Source organism: Erigeron canadensis, chromosome 1 (assembly GCF_010389155.1).
Source record: "Erigeron canadensis isolate Cc75 chromosome 1, C_canadensis_v1, whole genome shotgun sequence".
Lineage (NCBI taxonomy): Eukaryota > Viridiplantae > Streptophyta > Magnoliopsida > Asterales > Asteraceae > Erigeron > Erigeron canadensis.
Window position 1 is genome coordinate 29662325 of NC_057761.1, and position 11088 is coordinate 29673412.

General features: G+C 29.0%; 1 protein-coding gene across 2 annotated transcripts; it reads right to left on the reverse strand.

The window, feature by feature from the left end:
* LOC122585206 (dof zinc finger protein DOF3.6-like) lies at positions 1-1662 on the reverse strand. 2 transcript variants are annotated; one of them, XM_043757316.1, is made up of 2 exons: positions 1403-1662; positions 1-1212 (listed from the first exon to the last, which is right to left on the reverse strand). In XM_043757316.1, exons 1-2 carry the CDS (start codon positions 1457-1459, stop codon positions 328-330), a joined length of 942 nt encoding a protein of 313 aa, XP_043613251.1. In that variant the 5' UTR covers positions 1460-1662; the 3' UTR covers positions 1-327. The 2 variants fall into 2 exon arrangements, with proteins under 2 accessions (XP_043613251.1, XP_043613250.1); XM_043757315.1 differs by having other exon boundaries at positions 1-1215.
* Between the last annotated feature and the right edge of the window lie 9426 nt (positions 1663-11088).

Sequence of the window (11088 nt, forward strand, 5' to 3'; positions counted from 1 at the left end):
TAAATTAACTCACACGATATTAGTACATTACAACTTACAAATATAATCCCAATATATAACAAACCAAATTATATGTATATATATATGATTACCGGAATCAAGAAACTATTGCTAGCTCTAAGGGTTTTCATGAAATTCTTCATACCAATTGCAACATATATGACTGCTCCATCTTATATGTTGCGTGCAAAGTTTACCAATACCATTGTGCATCGAATGCTAAACTTAATCGATCACAAGTGATGCGCAATATACATGCCTTTGTTGCACGCACACATGTGAAAAAAGAGGCAAGCTTAAAATAGAAAGTCTGTCAAACAAGGTAAATCACAAGAGATGGGTGGTGGTGGTAGAAGAAGACGTGAAGCCACTGAGATCAGTTGTACCCCATGGGACACTACTAGTACCCAAAAACGGATCATTTCCAGCCATACCTAGAAAGTTTCTTGACATATTCAATCCTTGTTGTTGTTGTATTTGATGATGTTGATTATTTTCCTCCATCTTCATCCCTTCAACTTGTCCACCGTAATTTGATGGACCTTCGCCATACATCCCACCATTATTAGTAGTTCCCAAAAATGGAAAGTGTGAAAATTTGCTACTCGGGTAATTACTATCATGACCAAGATTGATCAAATCAGTTCCATTTCCGGCCCCGTATGTTAATCCAAGATCCCCACCTGATCCATAGTGATGCAAGGGGGGCATGATAGGAAATTGAGGTGGTCGAGTACTATTGTGTGACAAATGCCCTAACATATCCGTGTTAGAAGAAATTGGAGCATTACTAGTTGAGCTTGAAGTAGCTGAAGAAGACTTTGACATAGAGCTAGAACTCCCCTTTGATCCCTTACTAGTCTTCTTGTTTCTTCGACAACCACCACCAACTGGCACGCTCCTTAACGCGCCACCTCTTGTCCAATAGCGCCGACAAGTCTTGCAAAAGTGACGGGGCTGTGATAGGCTGTAATTGTTGAAGTAGCAAAACTTGGTATTAGTTGATTCACATCTAGGGCATTTCATTGCAGTATCATGAGGTTGTGGCATCTTCATCATTCTTCCTCGGTCAGATACATGCAAAGATCTTTCCTCATCCCCACCGTGGATCCCTAGCGGTGGATGAGGTGGTCGCATAAGTTGAGGAGGAAGCTGAGAAATCTCATGATCACCACCACCACCACCGCCGCCAAGAACTACTCCTCCAGTGGGCTGCTATAAAAGCAAGAAAATATACATCAATATATGGGTATATTCTAGAACAAAAATTATAAAGGAATATATGAAACCATATATATAGTCTATTTTACATCATCAAGTTATTATTAACAAACTTTGTAGTTATTTAGAGTTAAAGAAGGTATGTAAGATTAAAGGAAATTAACCATATATAATTAGTTACCTGTTGAGGCCAATTAGGATGATCTAGATAGGAATTAGGAAGTGATGAAAAAACCATATGATCAATATTGTGTGGTCTCTAATTGAAAGCTAGCTCTTTCTTTCTTACTTACTTTCTTTTGTTAAAGTTTGATGGGGTTGATGATCATGAGTATGGTGGAGAATCACATCAATAATAATAGTAAGAAAACTTTCACAGAGAGAGATAGGAGCCTGGAAAGATAAAGGAGGATGGAGAAGGGTGTGTTGTGTTTATTTATTTTTGTTCCATACTCTTAATTAGCCCACTCTCTCTTTTTGTCTTCCTTATATTTATCTAGGGTTTCCACTTTCTTATTTCCTAAGCTTATTATATGCTATATGTTTGTTACTATAAATTTTGTGTACTATCTTTCTTCTACACATGAATTCGGGTTGTTTGGAGATAATTAACAACGAGTTTTGAGTTCAAAAATCAGTCTATCTAATAATTAAATATGATGAATTCATAACAAATGTGTTCTCTATATATTACTCGTATGATTTTGTTCTTGTTGTATTGATTTGATAATACACATTTCATTTCAAAAGTATGGTTTCTTTTAACCCAATTTATACGTACAATTGGTGAATTAGACATTTGAGTGTCCAAAGGTGCACCCGTACGAGGCAGAAATTTATTCATCTACTTCTAACTTTTTGTTATATATTAGTAACTAGATTAGGCCCCGTGCGTTGCACGTTTATATTTTATTATACAGATTTCTCATAGATTATATAATTTAATTGGAGTGTTACCCTATATATAGGGGGACAATCAAATAAGAACAGTTTTAAAATAAGAACGGTGAGAACACTTAAAAAATATCATTTTGATGCATTAAAAGTTCATAAAACTTACATATTGCATAACTAATTATCATTATTTAAGTGTTTAACAACACATTGATCCGTCAAAATTGAAAAAATCACGTTTTTTGGTGGATGCATTATTTTGAAGAATATGCATCCAAGATGGATGCACAAAACAAAAAACATGGTTTTCTTGATTTTGACAGGCCAATGTGTTGTTATACACTTAAATAATGATAATTAGTTAAGCACTATGTTAGTTTTATGGACTTTCAATGCATCAAAATAATATTTTTTAAGTGTTCCCATCGTTCTTATTTTAAATTTGTTCTTACTGGAGTGTTACCCTATATATATATATATATGAGGACAATCAAATAAGAACAGTTTTAAAATAAAAACATGGTGAGAACACTTAAAAACTACATTTTGATGTATTAAAAGTCCATTAAACTAACATAGTGTATAACTAATTATCATTATTTAAGTGTTTAACAACACATGAATCCGTTAAAATCGAGAAAATCATGTTTTTTGTTTTGTGCATCCATCTTGGATGCATATTCATCAGAATGATGCATTCAACAAAAAAACGTAATTTTTTCAATTTTGACGGATGCATGTGTTACTAAAAACTTAAATAATGATAATTAGTTATGCACTATGTTAGTTTTATGGACTTTTAATGTATCAAAATGATGTTTCTAAGTGTTCTAACCGTTCTTATTTTAAAAGTGTTCTCACTGTAGTGTTACCATATATATATATATATATATATATATATAATCCCTTATAAAGAGAATAGGGTTAAAAAATTTAGCATAATTTTTTCTTCTTAAAATACCCCTACTTAAACATAAAACCTTCATATACACATCTTTTCCCATTCTCTTCAATCATTACATACTCTCATCATCGACCTTCTATCACCCTCTGTGATCTCCACCACCGCCTCCTTTTTATAATGTCTTCTCCTTCTAACCGCCACAACGCGCGGACACTATGCCCGTATATTCAAACGCAAAAAGCTGATTAAATTCATCGTAAGTATGTTCATAATGATCGGGATTTTCCATTACAATGTCAACCAAATCTGATAATAAATTAGTCTTTTCATTATAAACATTAACGTCTGGTCCATTTTTTTTCTAATGGTGGTGAATCTATAATAATATGTTACAAATAACTTATAACGTATTTACATGCATGGTTGCATGCTATGGGGGTACCGTATTTTCATTGTAAATATTAATAATTTGCTACGAATGTTAAATCCTTATCTGGTAAGTTAATTCATTGCGTTTTTTTTTTGTAAATTGTAAGTCCTTAAATGATAAGCAAATATACCAAAAAAACACCGGGAAACATGATTTTTTCGATTTAGATGGATCAATATGTTGTTAAACACTTGAATAATTATAATTATATAAACTATGTTGGTTTTGTAGACATTTGATGCATCAAAATAAAGTTTTTTAAGTATTTTCACAATGTTCTCATTTTAAGATTGGATGTATTGAATTGACACCATATTATATATAATATATATTATATTTATACATAAACATATTATAATATTAAAATATGTGTCAAAGGAAACAGATCAAAATAACTAAATGCTATACATTTATTTAAAATTAGAAACAATATCACCAACATGTTGTCTAGTCTAATGGTTACATTCACCTGTTTTTATCCCGTATGTCGTAAGTTCGAGTCTTGTTTTGCACTATAAATAATTAATTATTAATAATGACATGGATAAATATTGGATATTATGCATATGTGTATGTGGCGGCTTATGTGTCAAGCTCCTAACCCAACACGATATGAAAGTGACACGTAAGCAGAATGTTAATGATGTGGCAAGCAAAGAGATATGTCACTTAAGCGTTCGGAGATAGAGAATTATATATATAGAGATAAGGGTTTTGATCATTTGAAAAGTAAACTTTTTGTGAAAACTAAAAAACTGCCAAAACACACTGTGATCTGAATTTAACACAATGTGTTTTTAATGTGTTTTTCGAAAACACATTGTGTTAAGTTCATATCACAGTGTGTTTGAACAATTTTACGATTTACAACGCTATCAAAAACACACTGTGATTTAAAACTTAACACAGCGTATTTTAGGTTACACAATAAAAACACATTGTGTTTTATAAAAACACATTGTGTTAAATTTAGATCACGGTGTGTTTTTGTCAGTTTTTTTTAGTTTTCACAAAAATTTAGTTTTCAAATGAATATTTCACTACCCGTACGAGATACAGATTGATGATTATATATATACTCAGTCACTCAAAGTTATACACCTAGATGTTTAAAAAGAAAAATATATACACTTAATAAACACATGATGTCGCTCAAAGTTATATACCTTTTTCAAATGTTCATATTTTTGATGTCAATTTATTGTAGTCTTGGGATACTAAATTCGCTCCTCATAATTTTGATATCAAAATTTATAGACTGATATTTTTTTTTTCTTTGAAAAGTGTGGATCATTTGCTCAGGGGATCTAGCTTACGTTTACTAATTTCGTAAAATAATTAGTTGAAAATTAAATATAAATATAAGGTTGCATATATATATGTCATTAATAACTAAGATATCTTTTATTATATTAAAACATGGTTGTTCTAATAACTTATTGACCAATCATAACTCTCGATTTCTTCCAACTCTTAATTTTGACTTTTCTTGACTTTTATTATATAAATAAAGAGAAAACTTCATTAAATCACCTTGTGGTTTATCATTATATCATTTTTCGCACCTATACTTTTTTATTATTATTACATACCCATATGGTGACATTTTGTATCAGCACTCACCTCTCACTCTAACGTCTGTTAATGAATTTCTGTTAAGCCTCTCACATACCTTGCACATGAGAGTATATTGGTCTTTTCGCATTTAAAAACACCCTCTTTTTAATCTTTGCGACTTCACAGATCAAATTTGTAAACAAACAAAATAAAAATCTCACTTTTTTTTTTTTTCTAAAACCATTTGCAAATCTATTTAAGCTGAAACATCCGAAAATGAATCTACAAAGCAGAACATATAATTTACACCCCTCTAATATCTAGGATTATTTTGTTATTAGTTTAACTTTAGTATTATTATTATGTTATATTATTAAGTAATTTGTGGGTTTTGAAAATTGAATTTATGGAAATATGTGTTAAGAAATGAAGGATTTGAAATGGAGAATGTGATGTTGAAGATTTAGAAAATGTGCTTAGATCTGGAAAAGAAAAACATCAAGAAGAAGGAGGTGTTTAGATGCAAATGTACCAATATACCCTCATGTGCAAGGCATGTGAGAGTCATAAAAGAAATTCATTAACAGACGTTAGGATGAGAGGTCGGTGCTGATTCAAAATGTCACCATAGGCGTATGTAATAATAATAATAATAATAAAGTAAAGGTGCGGAAAATGATATAATGACAAACCACATGGTGATGTATTGAAATTATCTCATAAATAAATATATTTTTATGATTAATAGATAGTTATTAATTTATTAAAAAACTATTAAAAAGTTAAAAGCAATAAATGTCGACTACTATTCTTTATCCAGATCCATATGTATAATTGAATTAGATAATTGTAATACAAGAATTACCACTCTACTTAAAGATAGATAAATAATAAGTTATTGAAAACTATTAAAAATTTATAGCTATCTTTTTATATACTTAAAAGAGTTGTTTTAATAACTTATTAACCAATAATAAATTTACAAATTTCTTTAAGTTACTTTTTTTTTCTTTTTGGCTTTAATTTATCACCAAATTACACTTCTTAGTCACACTTTTTAGTCAACGAGCATGGTACCCGTGCAATGCGGCGGCAGTAATGGGGAAGACGGTCTGTTTTATTAGAGATTTTGGGTAGTTACGTAAAGAAAAAAAAAACAAAAAAGTCCAAGGGCAAATCTGGTAATTCAAAGTTAGAATTACCTAATATAAAAATAGGTCATTTCTTTTATAAGGTATTATAGATAATCTTAATATAATAAATTAAAAAAGATAGTTAGTATTTATTCAATAACATAATAGCTAATATATATGCTAATAGTATGTTATATCTTATATATACAAACTTAATTAATTAAAAATAAATAAAAATCAATGTAAGTATATTGAGATTTTGAAAATAATTATACAATTATCATTTATTTAAAGTGTTTTTTAATAATTGTGATAACATACCGAACATGTTAAAATCACATCTTTATAAGAAACACATAAACTATTGTCATATTCTTATTGAATAAAATATGTATTATCTAAGAATAAAATATTATTTCTAATGGTGAAAAATAAAAAATTAATACACCATGTGTAATAATAAAACAAACAAAATGATAGTAATCTATTTTTTAATTTTAGAATATCGCTAAGTAAACAGCTTCGATAGACATGTTATACTCAAATAATAATTGAGTAAAAATTTTTACATATTAAAATTAGTATTTTAAGGAAGGCTATATCGTAAATGTAACTTGATAATTCCGTTTGAAGATTAATTTAAGTACTATAAAGGTGATTCCTACACAACACTAATTAACCATACACAATAATTATAATTAGCTAGACTATTTTACCCTTACATCTATTTTAATTTTTGACCCTGTTACTTTTTCCTTAACACCTTACAGCCACGTTATGTTTTTCGTTTTATCACTTTTATTAACATGATATATATCCCTTATTTCAACAAAGAATATATATAATCTATATCTATATAAAAGGCTATCAGAAAGTGCTCACGTGACACTTTCTGAGCCTGCCATGTCAGCGTTTTCTGATGTGGCATTACCAGAGTGATCCAAGTCACACGTCAGCATCCATGTTGACGCCTACTTTGCTTAGTCAGCCTCCACGCAACCAAGATTTACAATCATGCTATATATATTAAACTTTTTATAAAAATGTTGGAGGTAGGGATAGAACCTGCATGTGACCTCCAGGCTACCATGTGAGCTTCTTTGCCAGTTGAACCACAATGAATTTTGTTTATTATTTGAAAAGTCACAATAGAAATACTATTCACATATTAGCATCTTTAGTAATAAATTTCACACATTGAAACCAATAGATTTTATATTATCAATATTCACACATTAGCATCTATACTAATAAATTTTTCATTTTAATAAGTATTTTTCGTCTACATTTTAATAATATTTTTCATGCTTTATCTTTTGGCTCCTAATTAAGATAGTAAAATGTGTAATTAAGTCTGAAACTTTTGTGTTACTAACAAATTTTATAAGAATTCATTACCTAAACATATGTGTACATAGTATAACTTATATTGGCGTACATTATTATAAGTCTTTTAAACAGTTGGGTCTTAAATAGTAGATTAGCACTCTTATATTTTTTATTTTTTTGCAAAAGTTGATCATCATTTTTAACTTATCATTTTTAACTAACATATAAAGTTGTTTTTTCTCATACATTTTGTTAAAGCTATATTTGAGCAACCGTGCAAGCAATTTTAAAGTTTCTTCGGTATTTTGAAGTATATATTGGTACGTAAGGCTTTACAATTCAAGATTTTAAGTTATTATCAACAATGTTTGTATTGTATCATGTGAATTAATTCATTTTTTTTATAACTATATGTATTTTTATATAATTTATAATTTTTATGATTCATTTAATGACATTTTTTAGTATACACAATAGTATATGTGTCGTTTTTCATTTATTTATTAATGATTAATTAGTTAATAATTATAAATTTTATTAGTCCATGGAATGCATGGGTTATACTTCAAAAAATTTCAAGTCCTATAATAAACATCTTATCTAGCTAGATTAATTAAATCAAATTTATAAGGGGGAGAGAGTGGTCATTCCATAACTAAGCTTTTATCAATTTTTCCATATCACTGTGCAATAAAACCCCTCTACTCCATTTTTTTTCAAACTTAACCCAATTTCACCAAAATACTGACATCGCTTTCACCAAACTTCACCAAACTTATAAATGTTATTTCCACATCATATTTTTAATACATAAAATCAAAAACGATATAAATTAAAACGTTTAAATAGATATCTGGGAGAAAGAAATGTAATTAATATAAATATAAATATAGTTTTAAATTTTGTATAGTATCAAATCTTAGGGACTAAAATATAAACAATAAAAACTTTTTTTTTTTTTTAAAGTAAAAAGATAGAGATTACTTCTTCAACTTTCTTACAAGACTATATATTAATATATATATATATATATATGACACTAGAAGAAAACATAATTAATTTCATTATAGATATTATAAGTATTTCAATTAAATAAAATTAAATTAAAAATAGTAATAAAACAAAAAATCATTTTGTAATTACTTAAAATATTAGGAGAAATGCTATAATATAAATTGATATATATAACTTTCATTGTCATATATATACATATAAAAAATAAAAGAAAAAAGGAACAACCATGCTTTTAGTCAATAGTGGCCCCCACAACCCATATTTCATCCACACTCTCTTCGGTGAAGTTTGCCGAAATCTACGCATTCTCTCCTTTGGCGTAACACCGGCGGTGGTGGTATTGCCCGGCCGGCGACTCGGTCAATGGGTTTGACAAATACCACTCCTTAACATATATAATACTTACTTTTTCTAGATACTAAGTTGAGTTCCCAATGTAAGTACACATTTTATGAGTCATTAACCACATTCAAATCAAACATATGAGGATGTTTTCTTAAATACTTTTTTTTAATGGGGTTGTTTCATAATGATATCGCATTGATTAAGAGTGTTTTATTGAGTTTCAAAACCATGCTCTGTTTGGGGGTTTTAGACAATAATATCAAGTGTAATCTTATTGATGACTTCAAGTGTGGATATTACAATCTATTTATTTGGGGAAAAGTGAATATAAAGTTGTCCGGTACCTAAGCTTAGGTGTGGAACCCCTCACATACAAATATTTTAATATTTCTTAATTAATGAATAAATGCTTCGCCCCCCCATGAATTTTATGAATTAAAAAAATAATATGTGAGTGTTCAACACTTAAGCTTAGGTACCTAACAGCCTTATGTTCCACACTTAAGCTTAAGTACACTTCGACCGTAAATATCTTTATTTGTGTTATATATTAATTGATTAAAGTTATATCAATGAAAAATACATTTAAAAACCTAATCAATTCATATATGTTATATTAAGTATATAATTATATATTCACTTTCGTTATAACATTATTTTTATTGCATGTCATTTACGATAAGTTATGTAGAAAATAAAATAGACTGGTGCAACGCACGGGTTTTACCTAGTAATAATCACTTTTATTAACAAACAAAGGATTACGATGAATGCTAAATCAATTCAAATTCAATAAACCAAATTACATCTAACAATTAACAATATAAAAACTTATATCAAGTCTCAAATTTACACCATGATAGATCTAACAGAAATTCTCGTCTAAATTCAAAAACGTAACAAAACTGATTAGGAAAAAGCATGCCATAATAGTATATCTTTGAATCACCCAATTAAAACACCATTATTTGAACAATATCTTATAAAAACACCATTATTTGAACATCGTGTCATCAACACGGGTGCGGATTGCGTAGTCTCTAATTCACCCAAATCGCTTCTGTTACCTAAACATATTTACACTATATTAGTTACGTTATAGTCTACAACACATAGGCGATTAAACGCAAGATGTTGCTTAACAGAAAATTTAAAAAAAAAACTCACTTGTCATACTATTCGGTTGACATAAAATCACCAAGATATGAATTTATATCAACTCACCAGTATCTAATTATGAAAGACAAAACACAAGTTAGGTCGATATAATCGAAAACCACTCATATTCTAGGTATGTGTAAAATAAGAAGATAACATCACATTATATAAGATGATAAAAGCACGACACATATATATATATATATTACTAATTAATCATGATGGTATCTAATATACATAGTTAGACATACATTAATTTACTAGTTTATACCCCGTGCGTTGCACGTTTATATCTTATTATATAAAAAGGATTCCTCGTAAATTATATGCAATGAAATTAATCATAGAAATTGAGCTGAATGATTACATATTATAAAGTAGACATTGATATAGATTCAAGTGCAAAAACCTAGTTAAGCTCATCATGAGTGTATCCATATTGATCGAGGTTTTCCATTACAATGTCAACTGATCCGAATATAAGTTAGTCATTTGATTATTAATATTGAGGGGCCCCCCTTCTTTTTTGGGGGGTTTATTATCTGTGAAGGTAGAACTATAATCAAAAACTTACAAGTGACATCTTATATGGTTGCCACATATATACCCAAATACATACAATGCATAGGATTCGAAAGTTCGTTACTACAATGAACACAACTTTAGTTTTTCACACTATAAATATTCATCTATAGTTAGTTACAATCACAGATACTAAACCCATTTTTTGAAGGTAAATATCGATATATACTACAAATAAATTATAAGTTATTTATCTGCGTGATACGCAGGAATCGTATTGTCTTTGTCGCTATGTGTGCGTAACTTGTTATAAATATTAATTCCTTATGTGGTATATAAGTCCCAACTATTACTAGATGGGTGCTGAAGACACCTCTATGTCGATGGTGAGTGAACTTTGCAACACAATCAATTAATCTGGATATGACCAGTTTGGATTGATCGTGTACCAGGTTAACTGGAGTAAATGTATTAAGGTGACAGAATACGTAAATTAATACAATGCAATAATATAAATGACAAGTATATAAACTGGTGAGACAATATGTAATTTTTCAGTGTATTTTATTTATAGATTGTTT

Coding starts and splice junctions, on each gene's coding strand:
- LOC122585206 (XM_043757315.1), bottom strand. CDS start 1,459: ATGGTTTTTTCATCACTTCCTAATTCCTATCTAGATCATCCTAATTGG. Junction 1,216..1,402: donor ATCCTAATTGGCCTCAACAG/GTAACTAATTAT, acceptor TTGCTTTTATAG/CAGCCCACTGGAGGAGTAGT.